This window comes from Dipodomys ordii, unplaced genomic scaffold, assembly GCF_000151885.1.
Source record: "Dipodomys ordii isolate 6190 unplaced genomic scaffold, Dord_2.0 Scaffold133, whole genome shotgun sequence".
Lineage (NCBI taxonomy): Eukaryota > Metazoa > Chordata > Mammalia > Rodentia > Heteromyidae > Dipodomys > Dipodomys ordii.
This window is the reverse complement of record NW_012267349.1, coordinates 656,097-682,894: the sequence shown is the minus strand read 5'-3', so window position 1 is coordinate 682,894 and position 26,798 is coordinate 656,097. Positions and strand designations below refer to the sequence as shown.

The window sequence follows — 26,798 nt, the reverse complement described above, 5'->3', positions numbered from 1 at the left end:
TCCTTCTCTAGTGGCGTGCGATTTCCTTGTGATCAAAGCTCATGCCTTATGCGTCTCTGCAGTTCTCCCAGGCAGAGCTTGATACCTACAGAGCCAGCATACACCAGCTGTTCAGTTAACACCAACGTTAAATTTAAAGGTGAAGCCCAGGCTTGCAGGCTGAGAAGATCCCCCAAGACCACATGGTGCAAGTCTGACCAGACAGAGCAAGGGGCTGTCTCTGCCCTGCTTCGCCCCAGCTCAGAGACACTGGGTCAGCCAAGACTCTCACCCACTTCCTGGTCTCCTCCCACATCCTCACCAGCCAATCACATACATTCCCTGCTCCTCACTTCTCAAGCTCTGGCCAACAGCAGCCAAGGAAAAGTTAGGTAGGATGCAGTACTTTTCAAAATGTGGGTCAACACTGGCTTTTGTGCTAGTGCAAAAAAGGAAATACCACAATGTATTTCACATTCTAAGGTAAGCATGGGTAAATATTGTTCAGTGAGACTTTTGTTGGCTTGAATGTGTGTTTTTGTGTCCTGTGGTGCAACTTCAAGGTAATGTAAATTTCATAGCCAGCTTGTATAGATCCTAATCCACCGCAATCTCTTAATTGCTCAGCTACCATATGCAAATTCCTTAAACTATCTGGGCTTCAATTTGCTTTTCTCTAAAACAGAGTTAAGAACTGCATTTGCTTCCTCTGGCTTTTGTAACCATTTGAACTCTGAGTAAATGAATGAATGAATAAGTGAATGAATGAAATACTTTTGGAACACATGGCACATACAAGAGATAGATATATTAGTCAAAATGATGAATACAGTCATCTTCACAACATCAATGCACTGATGAGACACTGTACCATTATACATTTGACTGATGGAGGCCCAAAGAGAAGAACAAGACAGAGGAGCTAAAGCGGTTTGCAGAGTTTCCAGACTTTTCTCTGCCCACAAGGCAGCAGTATCCTACCTGGTAACAATTTCTTCAGCCCAAAGGGCTTTTTGCTAAGCTGAAAATAATTACAACCATTTACCTAGCTTCCAACATCACTCTGCTTGAAAAAGACTGACAAGTGGCTCTGTACAAAGAGCTTCTGGCACCTCACAGACCCAAGCAATAGACATACAGAATGTCATTGTCATGTTCTAATTATTGTCATTAAAACAGGAACAGAGAAAACATGGTTTCAGTGTCTCCAGTTTTAATGGGCATCAGGAATGTGCATCCTGGAAGAATTGGTTTCTGAGGCTCCTATATCTCAGATGGACTAAAGACATAAGTAATGTCTAAGCCATTCGCTGTTTATTTCCTGATGAAAGTCATCTTTCCCTCTTCAGGATAGAGGTTTTTGTATTTTTGAAAATAAAATGTGGTTTGATGACAGTCTCTTAAAAATTTATTTTGATCTGTCGATTGCCCTGGCCAACAATACTTGGGCCTCACAGATGCATGAAGAAAACATCAGCCATTCATTCATCACAAACTCCCACCTCTGAAGGGACACAGGCCTGGAGCTGCTCCTGTTCCTCCAGTGACTTCTCATAGACTAAAGGTCAAATGCAAGTAGTTTCAGAACTGTGGGGCCTGAGGGAACTGCTGAGCCTGAACTTCTCCAGCTGGGATGACCTCACAGCAGGCCCATCTGAGAGGATTCCATAGGCTCCTCAAGACATCTCAGAACAACTACCAGTGTCCTCTCTTGCTCCACTTTGTGTGTGTGTGTGTGTGTGTGTGTGTGTGTGTGTGTGTGTGTCTCAGGGAGGGGAGGGGGAAGGAAATGCTTAGGTATATGTGTGCCAGTACTGGGACTTGAACTTGGGGTTTGGACACTGTCCTTTAGCTTTTATTTTGTTCATCGCTGTTGCTCTACCACTCTAGTCACAGCACTCCTAGCTTTTCGCTAGTTAACTGGAGATAAAAGTCTGTTAGGTTTGTCTCCAGGCTGGCTTTGCACCATGGTTCAGATCTCAGCCTCCTGAGTAGCTAGGATTACAGGTATAAGCCCCCAGCCCCCAATGCACTTGTAATTGTATTTTCTGAAAAAGCAACTTTAAACATTCTGATATTTGATCAGGCATATATAATAGACAGTGGAATGAAATAAAAATGTCTATCTTTCTCTGCCACAGGAGATCCCCACGGATTTCTACTCTGTGGAGCACTTAAGTCTAGAATCCAGGCTTTTTTTTTTAAGTTGTAAGGATGTTGTACAGAGGGGTTACAGTTACATGATTGAGGCAATGAGTACATTTTGTGCAGAGCATTGTTACTCCCTCCCTTGGTGTCCAGGCTTATTTCTGTAGAATTTTTCCTGTTGTTGGCCATTGTACTTGTAGGCACTGTCCCTGAGCTTTTTCGCTCAAGGCTAGTGTTCTACCCCTTTAAGCCACAGCTCCACCTCCAGTTTTCTGGTGGTTAACTGGAGATAGGATTCTCATGGACTTTAATGCCCAGGCTGGTACCAAATCTTGATCCTCAGATCTCAGCCTCTTGAGTAGATAGGATTATAGGCATGAGTCACTGGCACCCAGCCCTATATTAAATTAATTAATTAATTAATTAATTTAATTAATTAAAATTAATTAAATTAATTTTACCATACATTAGTTATACAAAGAGGATGTATTATGGCATTTTTATACACGCATACAACTTCACCCCATCAACTTCACCTCTTCTATGACTCCCCCTTATCTGTTTCTCTTCCACTTTAAACAATTTTGGTGCATAAAGGAAGAGAAAGAAATAGAGAAACTTATTCTGAACTAACTATATGTATGTATGAAATACTACACAGTGAAACCCCTTGATGCAATTAATACATACTTAAAAATATTAATGACAGGAAAGTAAAACAAGATTAGATGGGAGGGTAGCCACTAGTAGAAAGGGAGATGGCTAATAAAGAGTAAATGAAGATGAAAATAGTTGAGGTAATTTACTTGAATATAAGAGAGTAGAGCAATGAATCCTACTGAAATTATTTTAAGAAGGGAGGGGGAAGATGAGAGAGGGGAGTGTTTTCGATTTTTGTACCCTGTATCTTACGTTTATCTGATTTGGAGAAAGGAAGGGGGATAACACAATGGTGAGACAAAGGACAAAGGGTGAACCAATGCAACAGTGATATTCATAAGACAATATGTTGGAAATGATCTGTACAACTTGAGGGGGAGGGGAGTCAAGGAGGAGGGAAAGTGGGAGAAAACGAGGGACAGAATAACAACATTCAACAAGAAATGTACTCATTACCTTACTTATGTAATTGTAACCCCTCTGTACATCACCCTTATAAAAATATATTATATATATATATAATATATATATATATATATATATATATATTTTGTCAGTCATGGGCTTGAACTCTGGGCCTATGCGCTGTCCCTCAGCTCTTCAGCTCAAAGTTAGTGCTCTACTCTTAAGCCACAGTGCCACTTCTGGCTTTTTCTGTTTATGTGGTGCTGAGGGATAGAACCCAGGGCCTCACGCATGAGAGGCAAGCATTCTACCACGGAGCCACTTTCCCACCCTTCAACTAAGTTTCTTTAAAAAATGTTCTCAACAAGTTTCTTTGTTCTGTTTTCATATATGCGTGTAAAATATTTTGACCCAAGTTCACCCCTTTCATGTTTTACAAAATAAAATGGGCTGCATTTTGCTCAAGATGATGCAAGCCAGTGGCCCAACAAGGACTGGAGCCAAGTTGTCTTGGGTTCTCACCAGAATTCTCTCTGTACTATCACAAGGTCACTCTAGGGATGGTAGGGGAAAAACAAAGGAAGGGGTAACAATGCTTGACAGGAAATGTAATAAATACATTTCCTGTAAATGTAAATGTAACTCTCTGTACAGTATCTTTACAATCAAATATATAAATATATATACATATATAGATATATAAACAAGGTTACTCTAGGAAGTTAGTTTTTACAGAAGGATGTACCACACACCTGCCACAACCCTGGAGACTTCATATGCTTCCCATAAAATGTCAGCTGAGGGCTGGGAAGGTGGCTCAGTGGTAGAGTGCTTGCCTCACATGCATGAGGCCCTGGGTTCAATTCCTCAGTACCAAATAAGCAGAAAAAAGCCGGAAGTGGCGCTGTAGCTCAAGTGGTAGAGCACTATCCTGAAGAGCAGAGGGACAGCACCCAGGCCCAGAGTTCAGGCCCCACAACTGACCAAAAAAGAAAAAAAAAGTCAGCCGACCTTGAACAACAATATTATGTCTAAACTAAAGGTCCTAACACTGAGGACCTGGAAGGATAAATAATTTCCCCAAGTCCCCCACACTTGAAGATGGCAGAAAGGACGGAAAGACACATCCTTTCTGTTGTACAGTGTCTCTAGAGCCCAGGAAAGGATGCTGACTAATATTTCTTCACTACCTCTATTAGTGAGGAAAATTTCCCCCAAAGGCCAGGTCCTAGTTCCTAGAAACTGAAAATATTCCCTTAAAAGAAAAAAAAAAAGGTCCTTGCAGAAGTGATTGAAGATAAGGAGTTTATCTTAATCCAGAGGTTACCCTGAAATATCAAAGCAGACTCTAAATTCCATCAGCTACAGTAAGAAGACAGAAAGGGAGATGAGATACACATAGAAAATTATAATACTTGAATGTTTGTCTCCCCCATCCCCCACCCGCATCTCCCTCCTTCTGCAAAGTCATTTGTGGTGGTATTAGATTGACCTTTGGAGGTGATTAGGTCAATGAAAGCAGAAATCTTATGTAGTCTGTTTTACATTACTGTAACAAAGTACCAGAAGCTGGGTGATTTTATGAGAGAGAGGAGCAGGGGGAGAAGGAGAAAAAGAGAGAGGAGAAGGAGAGGGAGAGGGAGAGCAATCTGGGGATAGGTTCCCCAAATTGCTCTTTTTATGAGAGGGGGGGAAGAGGGAGGGTTCTAAGATAAAAGTCCAGGACTGGGCAGCATACTCTGTTTGGGTGCTGGTAAGAGTCCACAGGGCTAGGTGGCAACATAGAAGATGGCATCATGGTATGAACATATAAGAGATGAGAGGCAAGACCAGAAGTTGGAGCACCAGCAGAGCCAGTCTTGCTAGTTCTCTAGCCACCTCTTTTTGTAGGAACTCCTAGAGACCAGCAGTAATCCTTCCAGAAGGCTATACCTTCCATTACCTAACTATCTCCCTCTAAGTACCTCTGCTGAAAAGTTCTACCACCTCTCATATTGCCACACTGGAGAGCAAGTTTCTAATGCATGAACCCTTGGGAAACAATGGCAGTCTTGAGGAATAATAGCAGCTCTCAGGAATGGGATTGATGTCTTTATTTTATAAACGAATAAATAAATAAAAAGGCCCCAGAGAGCTTCCTCTTCCACCACTGGAAGATATCATCAGCCTGCAACCTAAAAATGAGCCCTTACCTGATTCTAAACCACAGAGAGAAAGAGAGAGACCTCCTCCTTCCCCTCCCCCACCAGGTCAGCATTCAAACTCAGCTAATTCTGAGATTTCTGATTAAAAAATAAAAAGTCAGTGAGGAGGGAAGGGATGGTAGGAGATAAACAAAGGATGAAGTAACAACACTTGATAGGAAATGTACTCATTCCCTTACTCATGTAACTGTAACCCCTCTGTACACTATTTTTACAATTTAAAAATAATAATAATAAGTCACAGCCTGTTTCCTGGCCAGTGACATGGAAGAATGAGTCAATCAGGGATCCTAAGCAGGAAATGACACACCTGTGGATTTGGCATTAACCAGCTCTTAGAAGCAGCATGTCAGAAGTACAGTTAGTCACCTTCTAGCCCCTCCTCTGTCTTTCTAACTTTCCCATACATTAAGATGACCTGATCTCTGGGAAACATCATCCAGGACTCAATAAAGGGAGGCAAAGAGGAAATGCAGAGAGAGCACTCTGCTAATTGCATTTGGCCTACAGCTGCCTCCGTACAGATTAGCAGTTGGCCTATGGGTTTCTCTGTACATAGAAAACTGTGCAGCCTAACTTGACACATAAACAGGCTGCAGCCTACCCTTGTACTCAATGCTAAGTTTCAGCCAATCACAGCAGCTGAGCTTCAGTCAACCACCAGCAACCACTTGTTCAAATCAGGTTCAAGTAAAGAAAATGCAAAACTTTAACCAATGAAGCTATTTCTGTTCTTCTCTTCTATTTCCTGCACATTATTTCTGTCCTTAGATGTCTCCAGACCATGTTGAGAGCTACGCATTTGGAAAAAAAAATTTAACCTACATTCCTCCTTGATTCTAAAATCACAAATTCAGCTGACTAATATTGGAATCAGATTTTATTCTTCCTCTTCCTCTCTGTCTCATTGTTGTGATTGTACCAGTCCTGGAGCTTGAACTCAGGCCTGGGTGATGTCCCTTGGGTGCTGTCCCTTGGGTGCTGAGTTTGTGTGCTCCAGGCTAGCACTCTATCACTTGAACCACAGCTCCACTTCTGACTTTTTGGAAGTTCATTGGTGATAGGAGTCTCCCAGATTTTCCTGTCCAATCTTGCTTCAAACTATGATCCTCAAAAATCAGCCTCTTCAGTGGCTAGGATTACAAGAATGAGCCACCAGTGCTCCACTTCCTTAATTACTTCTTAAATAACTCAGGATCAGGTTTGGTAGCTTGCAAAGGATATTAGCACAAACTTCAAGTTTAACTTTTTCTTTCTTTCTTTCTTTCTTTCTTTCTTTCTTTCTTTCTTTCTTTCTTTATATGTGTGTGTTTTATTGTAAAGATACTATACAGTGGAGTTACATTTCTTATCAAGCATTATTACCCTCTCCTTTGTTTTCCCCTACCATCTGGGTTTCTAAGGGCAGTCACATCCTTCCTACCCAGCTCCCTCTTCCCTCATTCTCAGTCCTGGCTACTTACTGAAGTCGCCTGCAAGATTAAATAATACTGATGGCCAATGCCACTCCCACCTTCCAAAGATCTGTTGCAAATGGATGGATACTCAGCCAGTGACCCGAGAGTCAGGGTACCAGGCACTGGGGCATTGCACTTTGTAGGATATTATATGTGGCCAGAATGATATCTACCTCCTTTTATGACCCTTTATGGCCAAACCTGTCCACTCTCCATCCTCAGAACCCACAGCATTTTCCCTGCTGCATCCTCACACTGCCTCTACCTTCCTGCCGCACCTCTATAGTTATACCAGTCTTTCACATTCTCTCTCTACTCTTCCAAAGATGTCCAAAGTTCCCTATTATCTCCAGTATGCAGACTAAATCCTTTAGCCTAGCTATCAACTTCCTCTAAATTTGACCCAACCCATTTTTCAGTCTAAATTCACCAGTCACTGTTCCTTTATGGATCCTTATACATTATCTGTTACAATTCTCTAGTGCAAACAAGGGCCATTCCAGTTTCAATGGGCAAAGGGCTGCTGGGCAAAGGGCTACTGGGCAAAGGGCTGCTAAGAAGTCCAGAAAATCCATCATACAGCTAGGAATCGTATTATCTTGTCGCACATTGGCCCTATAGCCAATAACACTTTGTGGGGCTCCTTCCCACCCATTCTTTGCCATGTGAGAATCTCACAGTAGTACATGTGATTTTCCTGGCCAAGGTCACATGCTACATTTTATGTGCAAATGTTGTTGGGAAAGCAAGTTTGTAATCACTATCTTAGAGACATAGGACTCAAAATGAGACAATGCCTCAAATATAAAAATGTAATCAGTGAGCCAGATGCTGGGGGCTTACCCCTGTAATCGTAGTTACTCAGGAGGCTGAAATCTGAGGATCATGGTTCTAGATACTATCTCCAATAAGCTACTCAGAAAAGGCCAGAAGTGGTGCTGTGATTCAAGTGGTAAAGCACTAGTTTTAAGTAAAAGAAGCTCAGGGACACCCACTAGGCCAAGTTCAAGCCCCAGGACCTGACTGGAACACACACACACATATTCACACACACACACACAAAGATATTCAATGGGTGCTAGAGGTTCAGGTAATCCTAGCTACTTAGGAGGCTAAGATCCAGTGGGTCATAGTTCCAAGCTAAAGGCCCATAAGACTCCAACTCAAATTAACCAGCAAAAAGCTAAGCTAGATGTGTGCCTCAAATGACAAGTGTCAGCTGAGTGAGTCCAAGGCCCTGGGTTCAAACCTCAGTACTAAAAGGAAAAATAAAATGGAGAAGGTAATCGACAGTTGCTTAGTAACAAAAAAACAAAACAAGACAAATATCCACCAGTGTTGGCTTTGTGCTGTCACTACCATAACTAACCATATATAACAAGTAGAACATGTCCTCTTTTCAGGGAAAGTCATGGATGTTAGAATGTGTCAGATTTCAGCCAATGGAAAGTAAAGAAAATTATGTCCTCGTGATGGTAACATTATTAGGAAGGGAGATAAAATATAAAGGCTTCCTTTTGGCTGCTAGCCCCATGCTCTGGCCGACCTCAACAGTAGAATCATAGAGCAGGAGGAACAACAGGAAGAACCAAACATCCCATTTTGGGGGCACTTTATAAAACTTGAGTTTTCATTTTGCTGTTTGGTTTTAGACCTCAGGGCCTCAAGCTTGCTCGGTAGGCCTTCTACCACTGAATCGCACCTCCATCTGTATTTCTCACTGGTTATTTTTTTATATATAGCATCTCACCTCCTGCTAACAAGCCTGAGCTTCAATCATCTGTTTTAGGCTCTCTGTCATTGCTGGGATTACAAACACACATCACACCACCTCCTCCAGCTTCCCTCTTTCCCTCCGTTGACATGAAGCCCCCTCAGACATTTCTGCCTGGGCTGGCCTAGAGCTACACATTCTTCCCAATCTCAGCCTCCTAAGGTGGCTAATGATGACAGTTGGCAGTGGTGTGACTGCAGTGTCTGTCCCTTGAGTTTTGCTATAACAAAGTTTCCAGGCATCAAACTTTACTGAAGTTTGAATGTTCACCTCCTTACAAATGGGTGCCTAGAAACAAGATTTAAGTTCCTTTTTTTATAACCAAGCAATGGGAAGTTGAATGTGGTAGAGCAACTTCCTGCCCATTCTAACAACTCAGCAAACAGTGATGGTGCTCTTCATCTCTGGTGAGGGAGGTTAGTCCTCTCACCTCATGCTTTACAGGCTTCTGGAGTGAAAGAACCCCCTGAAAGTACCATTAAATCAAAGCATCTCACTCTTCAGTATGACAGGGGTCTGCTTAGAATTCAGATTCAGATTCAACTTCACAGTTTGTCTGGTATGGCTGACAGAGCTGGTCTACAGAGCTGCTCACTGTGAATATCAAGATTGCAGAAACCTCTCTGCAGTGTGGTCCCATAATTTCCTCCAATTACTAGAAATTCCAGAGCAAACAATTATCTTGCTTCATAAGCAGTCACTACCCTCTACCTTTCATTAAATGTTGTTTTTGTAGGCTGCTACTACAACATACTAGAGAAATATTAATCTCCTTGAACTGGGTAACCAGGATCCTGCTCTCTGTAATTTAAAGACTATTTTGCACAGTTCCAAGTTAATGAATGCTGGAAGTTCAAAGCAGGCACATAGATGTAGGAAGAACCAGAAAAGAGTAAGGCCAACCTAGGTGGACTTCATGGAGGAAGCAGGCTTGCAAAAAAATCAAGAGGGAAAGCTCAGACCCAAGAAAGAGAACAGCCGGCTTCCACAGAAATCTCCTTCATTCTCCAGAGAGCAACCTTCAATCACCAAGACGACCCCATTTGTCACCTGTTCAAGACAAACTTGAACTTGAAAAACAGTGGCAACCTATCAGTTGTCTTCCAAATCTAGAAAATACATAGCTGTCATTTCAATGTGATACTTAATTTGTCAGAATGGCAGCATATAGCAAGTAGACCAATAAATCCCCAAAAAACTGTGTATTGCATAAAGCCACATATAGTTCTTAAAACCAAACATCTTCTGCTCTGTTCAGACACCCTGTGTGCAGTTTTATTTTAAGACAGGGTGGGTTTGTTTTTCCCCTTCATTAGAGAAAGAAGATGGCTTTTCTCTTTGCATTCAACCTTATCCTTTCCTCCTGGGCCTGACTCCCATTCCTCATGCTTTTGCCTCCACAGCCGGTTAGACATTTAACAAGTACAATAGCAACTTGATGCTGTCGGCTGAGCTCCTGGACTGTGTCTGTCAGGTTCTGGTAACACCACTGCTTCCAAGTAGGCAGCCCCAGCCACCATAGAGACGTGTGAAGTGGTGGGAGGGTTTGTCTGCAAAGTTTCTGCCTGCCAGAGTGGTTCTTACACATAGAAGGTGCAAACATAAAATCTGTCAGGTTTCAAAATTAGCAGGAACCCCCCTCCCCAGAGTCAAAAACCAGTGAACGTTTACTAGCCCTAGGCAACTCTCCTATTCAGATGCACTGTCAACACATGAAGTGGCTTCCCCTCCCCCCCCCATGGCTTTTTCCACTTAAATCTAAATGAGGAAGAATATCCTTTTCTTATGAAGAAAGCTCCTGGGAGCAGCAAAATGACAGATATCAATTCAATTATGAATATATCTATTGAGCACCTACTACATGCCAGATTATAAAGAAAAAGCAACCAAAGGGGTAACAAGATCAAATCCTCCATCATTTTCCCTGTTGATAACCAAAGTATCCAGAATTCCAAAAAAAAATTCCTTCTAGTGGGCCTTACTTCTGTACACATTGGATTCCTGACACCCAAATCTGAAAATCCAGGGAACATTCCACAGCGCCCTGGAATGCAGTGAACATATTGACTGTAGAGCACTGAGCAGGCAATCAATAGGTGGCTGGCAAACCAGTCAATGGCTCTCTTAAGGGTCTGGTTCTTTGAAGGTGAGACTTTTCAAAGAGAAGCTACTGGATCTCAGGCAGGACATGTGTCTACCTGGAGGTCCTTTATTCAGGGTTCAGGGAATTTTGGCTTTCTGTTGCTTCATAACAATTCATTATCAACTCAATAGCTTAAAGCTCACCAATATATAAATTACAACACAGCCTGGTTGGCTTAAGATGTAGGCTAGGCTGAGTTCTTTTCTACTTCTGAGCTCACTGGGCTCCTCATTTCCTCGCTAAGTCTGCCTGTGTTCCTGGTCATGTGGTTCTCTACATCTTTAAAGCTAGCCACAAAAAAGTTCTTCCTTGTAAGTCTGCTCATGCTAGGATCTGCCTACATCTGCCTCTGACCTCTAGACTCATTCAAACAGTCATGTGACTTGGTTAAACCCACATAGAAAATTTCCCCATTTTGAGATTTACACACTAGAGACTCTATTAATCATGTCTGCAAAATCCCTTTGGCAACATCGAAACTAGTCAGTGTAGCCCAGAGACCATCTCAAACTGTGCCTTCAACAATGAATGGAAGATAGAGCCCAGAGACCTTCCTGAGTGTCCTTGCTTGGGTGATTTCCCTCCATTTCAGGGCCAGCAGTGACTGCCAGTCAATGATGATACCTCAGCCTATGAGAAGTGTCATGAGAACACTGATCTCTTGGAGTTCCATGTGCAGTCAGGAGATACCTGCACCCACTCTGAGAAATTTTCAAGATGGCTCATCACATGTTGGCTCGAGTTGTCCAGCAAGGCCAATGGTGGGGGCAGTGTGAGCTGAGATTGCCATTGAAGAATAGAAGGTCTGTAACCTGGTACAGATAACAAGTTTGACCCAAGACCTGCCTCCTAGGCCTGCCACCTGCTGTGGTTACAGCAGAAGCTAGACTGGGCAATTCTGACCTCTGTGCTGGGAAAGAATGAGGAGCTGGCTGGCAGCCCAATCACTGTCTGGCTGTGGAAGGTTGTGGCAGGAAACACAGGGAAAACCAAGAGCCAGAGCTCTTGAAAAGAACCAGGTACCAGTAGTTCTAGCTACTAAGGAGGCTGATATCCAGAGGGTCAAGATTCTAGGCTACCCTGGGGAAAAAATGTTCACTAGGCTATATATTCAAAAAAGCATAAAACAAGGTTGGGCCAGGTGCTAGTGGCTCACAACTCACAGGCCCTGAGTTCAAGCCCCTACCAAAATAAAAAAATCAAGGTTGGAAATGTGGCTCAATGGTAGAGTACCAACTGAGGAAGCATGAGGCAATGAATGCAAACTCCAGTAATGCTTTCCTAGAAATAACAATAATAACAATATTAACAAATAATAACAGCAAGAAGAATTCTCTGGTGCCAGTTACTTGTCAGGACTCTATCTCAATGAAGAGTTGCCTGCTTTGCATTCTGGGAACACAAGCAGCTTACATCTGATCCAAGTCACAATGCAACAAATATAGTACAGGAGTGGCATTACCTATCCAAATCAGGCCAACTTGAGCCTTAAGTCCCATCACTAGCTTCCAAGAGCCAATTTCAAACCCCTTAGCTATGGTCTTGTCTGGAACTGGTTGGTCTAGCCCACCAGGCTGGGGTCCTGATCCATTAAAGGCAAAGCTGTGGAATTTACAGTCCTTTTTCACCCTTCATAAAACTGAGCTTTTTAAAGTAATTGCCCAGCTAAAGAGGTCATGAAACCCATCTCTAATCTCAAAAGTGATCCACAATACCTTTGTGGTAGGCAACATCTGCTTTTTCCCCCCATAAACCTCAAGGCTCAGCCTGGAGGGAGATGGTATAAGAGAATGCAATTGAAAGAGGAAATGAAAACACATCAGTCTAATAGTTGCAAAAAGTTAGTTGGCCTCCTTTCTCCATTACCCTAATATCTTCTAGTGACCCACTAGTGAAAAGTCTGCTAAAATATTATATATGGATTTGCACTGTTGCATTAATAGCTTGTTAATCAGATATTAACAAGGGCTTAAGTACCACCAAAATCACATTCTGTTAAGGGTTACTTCTGACCAGAACATGTGGTTAAATCTCATGTTCAAAGACTGATGGGCATTTTCTCAGAGGAAAGAAAGAAAATCTTACATCTCTTAATTGTGTGTGTGTGTGTGTGTGTGTGTGTGTGTGTGTATGCGTGTGTGCACGCTGGTACTGGGGCTTGAACTCGGGATTTGGGATCTGCCTTGGAGTTTTTGTGCTTAAGACAAGTTAGTGTTCTACCACTTGATTCACAGCTCCACTATCAGCTTTTGGTAATTAATAAAAGATACAAGTCTCATGGACTTTTCTGCCCTGGCTGACTTTGAACTGTGACCTCAAATCTCAGCCTCCTGAGTAGCTAGGATTTCAGATGTAAGCCACCAGTGCACAGCTTCTTCTGACTTTTTAGAGGTCTCAAATGAATCAGAGCTCGTTCAAAGAACTGTCTTTGGATTCAAACTAACCAGAACATATTTGATGAGTGATAATCTTCCACAGGAATGTCCAAGGGAAAGTAAAACTTGATCTCATAAATCCAAGGGAGGTTTGTGCATATATTTATTTCATCAACCAACATTCCCTAAACATCTACTTTGTGCTAGGATAGAGGTTCAAGGTTGAGAAAAATTGGGGAAAACTTCTACCCTTAAGGGACTAGAAGGAAAAAGACAACCATCAAACGATTACACAAGTAAAGCATGGTGGTGCATACCTATAATTCCAGCTGCTCCTCAAACAAGAGATTGGAGGGTTGTAACTGCAAGCCACTAAGCCAAGATGGTGTGAGATCTTCTCTGAAATACTCAAAACAAATGGGCTGGGATTATGTCTCAAATGATAAGGCACGTTCCTAACAAGTTCAAGGTGTTCGGAGTGTCGGGTAAGCCAAGAAAAGCAAGTCAGACAGAAGAAATGGGTGCAGAGGCCTTGGGGTAAGAAAGGCCTACCTTGCCTAGTAAAGGATTGAAGGGGGTCCAGAGGAACAGAAAAACCTAAACACATTGCAGTTTGAATGTGTCTTCCCCAAAATCTCAGAGGTTGAATCATAGAGACTCATTTGGAGATGGGCTTTCAAAAGGTATGACAATGGTTAAATAGGGTCATAAGGATAAGGTCATACAACAAGACTGGTACCCTTCTAAGGGAAGGAATAGACACAGAAGAGGCCCCAGGAGGGCCCAATGAGGGGTCCGCTTTGTGCAAACCAAGGAGAAAGGCAGCAGAAGAAACCAACTCAGCTGGCTCCCAGACTCAGACTTCCAGCTGCCAGAGCTATGAGAAAATCAATGGCTGTTGTTTAAGCCCCCAGCTTATAAATTGTTAGGGCAGCTGAAGAGACGAATCCAAAGGGAGAAAGAAACTCAATAAAGCTGGACAGGCCACTGCCTTGGAGAGATTTTAAGTAAGGGTTCAGGCAGTGTTTGGCATGATAGCTGTGGGAAGCCATCAAGGGACTGTAGGTGGGTAGAGGTAGAGTGCGCGTGAGACACCAGTGGCTGCCATCTGAAGGACAACCCAATCCCAGGAAAGTGTGGATGCAGACTCTTCTGATGATGGCAAGCCAACTGTAGAACTCTTATCCAGAGAACGAGCTTTCTGGAAACACAGTAGAAAGCATACTATGGTAGTTCAAGTTCCTTGAATGTGCTTGCAGAGCACCGGGCTAAGGTAGGGCTACACATCACCAACTACACATCACCTACACAAACAACAACTATGAGGACCAATCTTCTCTTCAGTACTCAGTAAGTACCCCAGCATTGATTGGCAGGAGAAGGGGCAGAAGGAAAAGTCACTGAGAGCTGACAAGTTTTTCTAAGTGATGACCAGGTTATCTAAGTGAAGTGTGTGGGAACATCATGCCATGAGAAAGGACAGTTCCTGGATTCCTAATTCAGTACTTCTCCTGTGTATATTCTCAGTGGCAAATGGTTTTTATTGCACACACGTTAGTATTCATAAGCTGAATGTTTTGCTCAACGACGGCCTCACAGCCTGATTATGCTTTGGTAGCCCCCACGAGAGAAGCAACTTAGACAGATGAACAGGCTTGCTAATGAATGGGGTCTGGGACTCCAATATTCCCTTCCTCGAGAATCATGCGTCTCTCCAACAGAGAAATGAAATCTTTTGAGACAGCCTGATTATACAAATAAAGCAGCATTATTATATTTGTCTGCCAGGCTGATCACAGGACATTTGCAATTTATGACAGACATCACAAATAGAAAAATAAACATGAAATATCATTTACTACAGCCACATCTACATCAATAAAGGGAAGATGAGAATACAGGCAATAATGTGAATATTTGAAGCAAAACTTTCCCTGATATGTTCCAACGTTTGAATCAAAATACTATCTTATACTAAAAAGTCACCAATTTAATTCTGATGATATTTCCCTGAGAGACTGGGTTGACATATCGTTCTATATCTCAGGAAAATCTCCTGCTAGGAAAATTAATAGTAAAAACGTGATTATAACTAGTCAAGAAAAAATAACTCCTAGCTGGGCACCAGGGTTGACATCGATAATCCTAGCTACTCAGGAGGCTGAGATGCAGAGGACCAGAGTTTGAAACCAGCCCAGGCAGAAAAGTCCTTGAGACTCCATTTACAAAATAATCAACAGACAGCGGGGCTGTACCCATGGCTCAATTGTAAGCTGAGTAAGATTTAAGAACTGGCAAAGGGAAAAAATAAATAACACTAATAAAATATTAGAGCTCATTTGAAACATGTTAAAGCATGATCATGATTTAATAGCAAAGAATTGTCTCAAGGGACTCCCTTGAGACAAAGCCCTCTCACAGCTTTCTGAGAAAAAGCAAAAGAAAGACTATTACAGAGTTCTGTCAGGAAACTATGCCCTCTAGCCAGCATGATGGCTCACACTTGTAATCCTAGCTACACTGGAAGCAGAACTGAAGGGATCTTGTCTCAAGTCCAGCCTGAGCAAAAGTTAGTAAAACCCCATTTCACAAAACAAACCAGATGTGGTGATACACACCTGGTTCTATCTACTAGGGAGGTAGAGGTTCTATCTACTAGGGAGGTACTAGGAAGATTATGACTTCCAGGGCCTTTTCAGACGCCCCCCTCTGAAAAACAAATTACAAGCAAAATTGTTGTATAGTAACTCGGTCGCAAGAAACAGAGAAGCCACATTTTAAGAAGTCGAATTGGTAATCTTTATTGGAAAGCCAGACAGGTGGGCTCCTGTCTCAAAGACCTATAGCCTCTCCAAAAACACTGTTAGAAAACTGAGCCACGAGGGCAGGAGAAGAAAAGAAAGAGCAGAAGAGAAGAAAAGCAATACCAACAAACTGGATCAACTCCAATGGAGAGCTGAAATGGGCCACCATGCTGACTGGAGGAGAGACATAAGACACTAGGCATAAGGCATGGGGTAATGGTGCCTGAGAGGGTCTGGGATTAGTTAGGGCCAGAGTCTGAGGGCAGGGTCACAGGAAACTCAAGAGTCTTGAGATTTCAAAGCACATGATTGACAGGTCTATTGATCTATTGTCCAAGTCTCCACCCCTGCCTCTAAGAATTCAGGTATCCCCATTACCAGGGGGGTGGAACTTCCCTGACTCTACCATGAAGACAAGATAGTGCCACTTAAATCTAATACCCTATCATATACCACATGGCCAAGATGGCACCAATCAGATCCTTATTCAAAAGGACCTCACAAGTGGGAAGTTCAAAACTGAATCCCTGAGATTATATACAAGTGCAGAAAGGGGAGGAAGAAGAGGATGAGGAAAAGAGGAAGAAAGAGAGAGGAGAGGGAGAGATGAAGGGAGAGGAGGAAGGAAGGAAGGAAGGACAAAAGGAAGAAAAGGAGGGAGGGAGGGAAATTATGTCTCTCCAAAGTCATACCTGATGAGAAATTAACATATAATTATAGTCTATATCTATAAAATACAAGGTAAATTACTTCTGATAATTTTCAGTTTCAGTTCCAATCCAATCTCTTTCACACGAAGCTTTGGAGCCTACTTTTTTTCTTTTAAATCGAATATGTAATCTTCAAATCAATAAAAGGGGAAATGAGACAGGAGAAAAAAATTCACATCCAAAATAAATCAAGGTGTGGGGTTTGAGATGGAAGAAAGAGACCCACCAATCAAATGATAGATGTATTTCCAATATACAAGGATTTGTAGGTATGATCAGGTAAAGTAAATGCTTTGGCTAAAAGATAAAGAGAATCAAAGTAAGGGTTCTTTTCAGCTTTTCAGATCAAGAGGACAAAGATCAACATCTCAGCTGTTTTTCTCTGTCCCTTTCTCTTACACACATGTACAACACATTCAAATACATACAACACTTTGGCACACATTCCTTTCTTAGATTTGGCCTCTAAATCTGAAGAGGATATGATTCTGATCCCCTACTTCTCCCTCACCCAATCTCCCAGTACCTAAATATACATACAACGTATTTTAGATTAGAAGGTTGACAGCAGAAACTCTCACCTTTTCTTTCTAACCAAACACATATATAGTTGCTGGTCATATGCCAGACATCCTCCCCATGAGCAGCCCAAGCTGCTGTGCATTGCGTGCCTGTAATTCCTTCCCTTTCCCCTGACTCAGGAAAGCAAATAAGAATGCAAAAGACTACAGTTACTTAGATCCCTGAATCTTATGATGTTCCTTTAATTTCACACCTTCACCATTATCTGAAGAAAGAATAAAACAACCTCTGATAACTACATTCACTGTCTTGCAGAACTTCAGGAGGTAGCAGTAGCCAAGTCTATTCAGATCATGCTCTTGAAAGATACAAATTAAAATTATGTTTCTGGTAAATAACTCCATTGTTCCACTCGGAGTGAATAACATTTGACAGCAGAGGAGTTTGAGAACCTGGATATTCCAAGCACATGACCATCACTATAAGGACCGAAGTTCTGGAAGAGGCTTGCTTGAAAGAAAGCTTATTTTGCATATCAATAGCATACAAATGGAAGTGCCAGTTCCTGTTCCCCAAAGGGAGAATGCAGGATAGTGACCTGTCCTCTGACATTGCACGAGCAACCCCCTGGCCAGATTGACCTTGACCTTGAGGGAAAGCAGGTCTAGCTCTAATTTGCTGAGCTGACAAGAGAGAAGGAGAGACAGCCAAATGTCCAGGAATCCATACTTTGCCTTGTGATTGTACCTCTTGCAAATTACTTGAAACCTGGTATGTGTCTCAGCATTTTTCTCTCCCCAAGCTCCCAATTTGTTTTCATTATTAACCAGCCCAGCTCCTAAATTTCACTGAGACTCAATAGCAAAAGATGCAAAAATAGCAGAATGAATATTTTCTACCTGGGCTTCTGCATCTAAGATAGATTTATGAATCTCGCTTCCATTATGCAGAAGTCAGAATTTTTAACAATGGCAGGGATTCTTTTTTTTTTTTAATTATTGCTTCAAGAGTTCCAAAGCCTTCTTGTGCTACGTTGTCATTTACATTTCACATTAAATTCAAAATATGTTAGAAAGGAGCAAATATTTATTTTAATTGGATCCATCTGTTAAATGGAATACTAAAAAGACAGCTAAATCACTACATTAAATTCAGCGATTTGTAAACAATTTATATGTTCATTTGTTCTAGGTTAAAAATGCCCCAAAGCACAAATTTTGTGAAACCCACAAAGTAAATTGCATTGTATTAATCTGATGGATGTGGTCATGATTTCCAACTCTTCACTCCATTAATTTATTTCTTAACTTGAGTTAATTAGTGAGGTTCCTGTTTTTAAAAGCTCTTTGAAATTCATTGAGAGAGGAGTTTTGCAAAGAACTGCTGGGAAAACCTACTGCAGAGGAAATGGACTAAATACAAATGGTAAATTTCCTCAAGACATTATTACACATTGAGCACCTGATTGCCATTCAACAATCTTTATGCTGGGAGCACAGTGGGTGATTGATAGATAGTTGTTATAAGGACAGGGAAAGTAGAGCTACCAGGGAAAGGAGAGCAGCAGTGACAACAAACTCACTGCAGGCAATTACTAACCGGATGAGACCATCTTCAAAGTCCTATCCATCTCTAAGTAAGTCTAGGGTAGATTTTATGCTACCAGAGACTGCCTTTAACTTGGAATACCCACTGCGGAAAGAACAGATACCTACTCAGACATACAAAAAACAAACATAGAGATTGGTCATCTAGAGAGCTAAGATTAACTCAGTGACTTTTCCTTTGGTCAATGAAGCCCATTATTCCTAAATTAGACTGCAGATAAATGAAGGCCACTTTGTGATCCTTGTCTACTCCCTATTCTTATGTACTCAGGCCAATACCCAGCCTGCACTCAAAAAGGAAAAAGCAAAGTATAAATTGTGGCTCTCAGATTAATATAAGAAGTGCCTAAACCAGGCACCGGTGGCTCACGCCTGTAATCCTAGCTACTCAGGAGGCTGAGATCTGAGGATCTCGGTTCAAAGCCAGCCCGGGCAGGAAAGTCCTAGAGACTCTTATTTCCAGTAAACCACTGGAAAACTGTAAGTGGTGCTGTGGCTCAAATGGTAGAGCGCTAGCCTTGCGCTGAAGAGCGCAGGGACAGCGCCCAAGCCCAGAGTTCAAGCCCCACGACCGACTAAAAAAATAAAGAAAGAAAGAAAGAAATGCCTAGTAGGGTAGGAAAGAAAGGGGAACTGGCCCTTCAATAAATGGTCAAACTTTAAGCTTGTGCATTTGTTTCCTGGGATGTTTGGGCAGCAGCTAGCTAGTGGGCAATAGAGACTGAGGTGGGTTCAGTGCCTTTCCCACATCCCCAGAGGGTGTTTCTTCTAGTGGCTCTACTAGTGACTTCCAGTGACAGAGGGCCTGGGACAAGGCAACACCAGAAGGCAAATCTAAGTAGCTCCTACCTTGCCACAGCCCTGTTTTATTTCATTTTCCCTGCACCACAGGCCTGTGAAAGTCACTGCCAGGCACTCACTGCCAGCTGACAATCTTGGAGCTGCACGGGAAAGAGATGTTGATCTTAAGCTTCAAATGCCTCATCTATAAAATGGAAAGATAAATCATCCAGTACAGCCCCTGATGCGGAATAAGCATCCAAACATTGTAAGCCTTTTTCCTTTTGCATAGACTCTGAGTAAAATAAAATCAACTGCTCCCTGACTCTTGAGAAGCCAGAAGCAAGACAGAGCCAAGACCTAAGTGCTTTCCAATAAGACTCCCTGCCTGGCTCCTTCCCTTGGAACCAGTTTCTCAGGTTTCCCCAGCACCAAAACAAACAGCTCCAAGATTTACTTCTACTCTGGACCCCATAGTGGGGGTGGGGAGACAGGGAATAATTATAATTTCATTATAATTTATAATTTCAGCTCCCACCTTACTCACAGTCAGCACCATGTTACCTCTTTTATTGAGTTACCACCCCACGATACAAAAAAACTCCTGGGCTTCTCCAAGGAAGAGAAAATGGGATTCAATCTAATGGCCTGAGAAAGGTTCTCCAGGATAAAAAACAGGGTGCGATAAGAGTATTCCACTTATCTCTGCAGAGTGTGTCCTTTCCCAAGGGACTTTCACCTACCCTGCATTACCTAATTTACTCCTCTTAGTGTCATTGCCCACACACACACAATACACACACCCCAAGAGGTCACAGAAATGGTGCTCTAGGTCTCTGATTCCCAGTCAAGGGCTCTTTTCACCATCACCACAAACACAGAAGGAACATCCACAGACCCAGATCAATGCCCTTAACCCAATATAACTGCAACCTGGGTGAACTACGTTGACATTTCTAGGGCAGGACTTCCGGCGAAGAGGACCGCAGGAAGTGGCTCAGGTGAGGGCGTGGGGAGACTCTCCCTGATCACCCTCCACCCTGACTCACTCAGGAAGATGATGGTCTGTCTCCGGGCTGTGCGGCTCTCCTCGCTCTCTGACTTGCGCAGCTGCAGCTGCTGGCCAGTCTTGGCCAGTGTGCCCTTCTTGCTCCTCGTGAGTACTTTCAACATGTTCCAGCACATGAAGGCCACGGAGACCAGCACCAAGAGATAGACGGCGAAAGCACCGAAGATGCTGGACTGGAACACGGTCCAGCGGCTGGAGAGATTGGTGCAGATGGACATGTTGGAAGATTCGGGCTGCTCCTGGTGGCGGGTGCGCGAGCGGTTGCACGTGAAACCGTTTTGACTGGGCAGGTTCACCAGCGGGTACTCAACACCCATGGCAAAAAGCAAGGGCAAGGCCACCAGGATGGAAGCGACCCAGACAAAAGCAATCAGCAGTTTCACCTGGCAGGGCCCAGACAGGGCCTTATACCTGAAGGGGTGACAGATGGCAATATAGCGCTCAAAGCTGAGCGTCAGCACGTGCAGCAGAGTGGCATAGCTGCAGGCTTCGAAGAGGAAAGTGTGGAGCTTGCAGGTCACCGCATAGCTGGGGGTCGTCAGGGGGTTCCAGATGATGCTGTAGAACTCCACGGGCATGCCAATGAGGAAGACCAGGATGTCGGAGCAAGCCAGACTCACCATGTGGTCCGTCACCTCCTTCTGCAGGTACCCTTTCTTCTGCAGCACCTGGGTAACCCGAATGGTGATACTGTTGCCCACGATGCCCGCCACAAAGATGACCAGGTACACCAGGATGAGGGTGATTTTGATCCAGGTGGCCACCTCAAACTCGGGGACGTGGCTGTGATCGATGACATTGGAGCAATCTTTGCTGCTGCCACGGGGTGAAGCCATGAGCAGAAGAACCACAGGCCACCAGATCCAAAGTCTCCTCAACTTCTCTTTGTGACTCCAAAGTTCTGGGCTGCAACTCACTGCGGTGGGCGCGAGACTTTCTCTCTCCCTGGAGCTCGCTGGGCAACGCTGACCTTTTGTTATTTCAGAGCTTTCGCGAAAACTTCCTGAAGTAGCCCAGCCTAGGAGAGGCGGAGGCGCCTGGGGGTGTGTGCTTTTAGAAGACTCACGTTGGAGGGGTGGGGGAGAGGAGGAGGGGAAATAGGGGACGGAGGCTCTAAGTGCCCCGCCCCGAGGGAGACCCGCGCGCCCTTTCTCCCCGGTGCGCACTTTGCCTGGCCACACGCCGCTCCAGTACCTGGCACGGGTGGCCCCGGCTCCACCCTCTCTGATCCTGCGGGGAGGGGTGAGGTTAGCCAGTGATCAATCATTAACCTCAGCAGACCGGGCTCAGTGGCCTGGCCTGCAGATTTAGCCAGGCGGCGGAGGCTGACTCAACTCCGAGTTATGGGCTCCCGGAGACCTATGGCCGCACCTTCCCGCCACCTCCAAACGGCCCCCGCCAAGCAAGCGCACCAGCCGCAGGGGTCAGCCCCGCCGCGCATCCCCCCGAGGGCAGGCGCCCCGGAAAGCTGGGCTTGGAGAAGGACAGCTTCCCCTCTCGCCCGCCCCGCCCCCTCTCCTGCAGCTGTTCCAGGCCTTGCTAAGTAAAGGTTAAGGGTGGCCCGGCCTGGTGCCCTCCACCTTCGCCTGGGCCGCGGGCCTGGGCCATGTAAAGGACCCCCCTCACCCCCCCCCGTCCCCACCCCGAGCCCTGCGTCTGCATCGTGAGCACGAGGCGCGCCCTACGCCAGGCCGGGCACGCCGCCTTCCAGCTCCCACCGGGGAGGAACGGTGCAGACGCTAACCCAGGGACCTGGGTCCCGATTAGGCAAAAGGGGGTTCACCAGAAAAGCCCGACTTTGACCATAGTCTCCGAAGGGTGCGCTAGGCGCCGCCTCGCCTTCCCGCCTAGGGAGCCACCGGGCCAGCGAGCGAGCATGCAGCCCCCGCCGCTACCGAGGTGGGGAGTCTTTAATTGGAAACATGAATATGGATGAGGATGGCGCCAGCCACCCAGGATGCCCGGGGTCGGCTGGGGAGCGCGCTGCTGGCTCCCCCAACCGCCAGGGCAGCTGCCGGGCTGAGGGCGCCACTGCATAGAGAAACAGCACTGGAGATTGTGACTTTTTCCCTAGGGAGGGAAGGAAGAGGCGGTTCTAGATCCAGATAATATTATATACACATTACATTAGATAGATAGATAGATAGATACATACATACATAGATGTAGGTAGATAAATAGCCCTATATTGGCAATGTCCTTAACTAATCATAATCACCATTAAGTTGGAATCGTTTTGAAGACAAAGGAACCAGGTTGTCCAGAAGACATAAGAATGTGAATAAAGACGGTTACATAGGTCATCTTGTGTGTCTGTCTGTGTCCACCAACACTTGGACTTGAACTTGGGGACTGGGTGTTTTCCCTTAGCCTTTTTGCTCAAAGCTGGTGCTCTACCACTTGAACAAGGGCTGTCAGCCACACCTCCCCTTCAGGGTATTCACCAACTTGAATTGGAGAGAAGAGTCTTATGGACTCTCCTTCCAGGGCTGGGCTTCAAACCTTGATCCTCTTGAGTAGCTACGATTTTAGGCATGAGCCAGCACCCAGCTTTATATATGCAATTTTCTTAAGTCAAATACACAGAAACAAAGGTCAGGAAAACACGATTTCCAATGGTGGTGTGGGTGGGAATGCAGGTCACAGGGTAGGAAGTTGCCATTGTGCAAGATGAACAAACCTAGAGATCTAATTAACAGCAAGAGCATCTCAGTTAATGTTTAATTTACCCTGAAACTTTGTCAAGAGTAGATTTTAGTTATATCACACATACACACACACATCACTCTGAAGGTGACATTTAATTTCCTTGACTGTAATCATATTCTGATGTATGTGTGTGTCAAAAACTATATTGTACAATTCAAATATACACAATTTTTTTAAAAAGTAAGGCAGGGGTAGTGGCACACACTTGCAATCCCAGCAGTGCACGAGGCAAAGGTGGAAAAACTGTGGTCCAAGACTCTATCTAAAAACAAGCTAAAGCATAGTAAATGAATGAGTGCAAGGCCCTGAGTTCAAACCCCAATACAGCCAAAATCATCATCATCATCAATATCATCATTATCATTTAAAAATTGAGAAAGAGATTTAAATTAGCCCAAATATTTCCAACTCCTGAGGCCACATTCCTAACCCTCAGCAGGAAGGCACTCAGGAACATACTAGGTGCTCAAGAAATGTGTCCTGAGTGTTGTACATAGAAATATGGGATTGTGTTTTCTGAACAGACCCATCTATCTAAGACCTGATGAACAAAGGGATTAGTTCATTTCAACATTATCTTGGATGGGGGGAGGGGGGGGAGATGGGAAGGGATGGGAAGGGGAAACAAAGGAGGAGGCAACAGTGCTTGATAAGAAATGGAGGGGGGAATTGCGGGGAGAATTAGTGGGGTTGGGAGGGTTGAGTTAGGGCCACCACATCTCTACAATTGGCTTCATATTTGCCTATAGGGTTTACTTCTCTCTCCTCCTCCCTTCTTACCTCCTTTACTCCCTTCTCCCTCCCCCTTTCCCCATCTCCCGCCTTGTTACTGGTTAAATTACAAGCTTCAAAGTCAAAGACTGGATTTTCTCCATCTCTTCCAGGTCTCCATAGCACCCTAAGTACTACATTTTGAAAGAGTTCTCCTCTCCCCTAGGCCTATGTGTGTGTGTGTGTTATTTCACCTTTGCTAGCAAAGAAACTGATCTTTTTAATCTGCATGTCCTGCTTGATGATCTTCTATCTTCTCTCAGTTACATGAGCAGGCAAGTCTGGACTCTTCAAGGCTTTCCTTACCTCCAGATTCAAGTTTTGAAAGGGCTTCTTTGCAAAAGCTGAACATTGTTTGCTTTACTCTCTCTCTGTGTCTCTCTGTCTCTGTCTCTCTTTGTCTCTCTCTCTCTCACACACACACACACACACACAAACACACCTGTGCTGCCCACTTCTTTCTTTCCAAAGCTGTGATAAAGTTAGATTCTTCCTAAAAATCTCTCAGCCCAGCCACAGAGGACTGAATTCTTTGTCATTCTCTTCTTAGTCTTTCTCTGAGCCCACATGGTGCACATTGATGTAATGCATTTGTCCCATCACAAGGCAACAAATGGAATATTCTCGCCTCCATTTTACAGATAAGGAACTAGAAGGCTGAGGATTTAGTGACTGGATAAAATGGTCAAGAGGCAGGAGTCTTAATTCTAGTTTGCGTTTGCACCAAAATGCTTTCCATACTATGATGCTAGCTAGCTCCTTGTAAGACTGTGCCAGGTGGAACACTGGCAGTGGATTTTGTCACTAGCCCAGATGCTTCTCCTCTCTTGGCTGCACATGCTAGTCATCCAAAAAATATTTGACAATCTCAATTTGTCTGGCTTGTAATATCTGAGTTGCTATTCACTGGCAGAAAGTTCCTTCTATTGTCTGGCCTCAGTCCCTCCTGCTGTTGGAAATTTACTCTCCCTCCTGAGCCCCCTTTCCCTTGGAAAAGAAGGAAATCCATGAGAACAAAAAATGTGAGATCCAAAAACAGAACAAAATTATTGCTAAAGGGCAAAACCTTTTGTTAAAGAAAAACCCCAAGCAAAGGCTTCATGGCTTCATGGTAGTAGGAAGGGAACCTCATGCAGCTATAATAAAGTCCCCAGCTCCTTTAACTGGGTGTCTTGGAGTCTCTTTTGGATCCAGGACATAATAAGCTCAGACAAGATTTCCATTACTGTCCAATTTCTTTCATCGAATTTTTCTCTCCCAAAGTGTGAACACAGATTACAGATGCATGGCCAGATAATGAGACTCTAATTAATTAAAACCGGTCCTTTATAACAAAAATAGGAAAAAAAACATTTTGAGCAAAAGGCCAGAAGAAATAAAATTTCATTTCACCTTTACTTTTCCTTGGCCCAGTTAAAAACCATTTAATGTACTCTCACTTTTTGAAGGTGGTTTGGCACAGCATCTGACTTGGGTGGTACAGTCCAGATTTTTTTATTAGCCTATTCCTTGGAGGAAAAAAAAGGAATTCAAACTATGAGGAAATAGTATGTAGATACCCTTTTGTCTCAGCCTGACTCAAAGGTCATACTATTCTAGGACCCATACAAATTCATATTCATACTCTACACATTCTAAATGCCCTTTGATCTCCAATAGCTCATGGTTTTAAACTTACATTTAGCATTAAATTTCATTTTTAAGATATAATATTATATTGGTCCCAAAGTATACATATATACATATTATGCATACATATATTTGAATTTATTTTATATGATTCAACTGATAAAATTATGTAAAATAAGCGTTATGGTAAAAAAAAACTCAGTAATTGTTTGCTACACTATAAAGAAAACTTAAAACATTAAAAAAACTATACACAGTGCAAATTTTATTTATAATGCAATGGGAATCAAGCTAATATCAAAATCAGAACACTGAAACAAAAATTCTACCATCTCTAAAACACTTTTAGTCAGATTCTGGTGGTTCATGCTTGAAATCCTAGCTACTCAGAAGGCTGAGATCCAAGGATTGTGATTGAAAGCTAGCTGAATAGAAAAGTCTATGAAGACAGAAGTAGAACTGTGGAGACAGAGGGGGGGAGGGAGGGAGAAAGAGAGAGAAGGAAGGAAGGAAGGAAGGAAGGAAGGAAGGAAGGAAGGAAGGAAGGAAGGAAGGAAGGAAGGAGGGAGGAAGGAAGGAAGGAAAAGCAAAAAAGGGAAAAAGAATAAAGAAGAAAAGAAAAACAAACACTTTTAAATATCTGGAACAATCCTTAGCTTTAAAGAAAGCTGAAGGAGAAATTGCCAACAATCTAGAGAATAATGACCTAGAAAATACTATGTATCAGAATCTGTGGGAATAGCTCAAGGAAACTCTTAAGGGAAAAGTCCGCATCCCCAAGTGCTTCCAATAAACAGGAAAGAATAAAAATCAATGAAGTGACAAAGGGAGTAAAATTAAGAAAGACAATAAGAATTTATTACTAAAGAGCAAAATAATTATAAAGGATCTACATAGTTAAACTAATAAATTCCAAATCTATTTTTTGGGGGGCCCAGGGGCTACATAATTGGTGATTTGAACCCGAAGCCTCTTATTTGATAAGCAATTGCTTGGAGCCATGCCCTAATCCTTTTACTTTTAATTTGTTTCTTTTAGATAAAGTCCTAAGC

General features: G+C 43.4%; 1 protein-coding gene across 1 annotated transcript in view; it reads right to left on the bottom strand.

Moving 5' to 3' along the window:
* The window catches only part of Gpr39 (G protein-coupled receptor 39), a 228,806-nt gene extending 207,169 nt beyond the window's left edge, over window positions 1-21,637 (bottom strand). The window contains exon 1 of the mRNA XM_013030810.1: window positions 20,618-21,637. Coding sequence (XP_012886264.1) covers window positions 20,618-21,473 — 856 coding nt within the window. The 5' untranslated portion in view covers window positions 21,474-21,637. The remainder of the gene's footprint in view (window positions 1-20,617) is intronic.
* Between the last annotated feature and the right edge of the window lie 5,161 nt (window positions 21,638-26,798).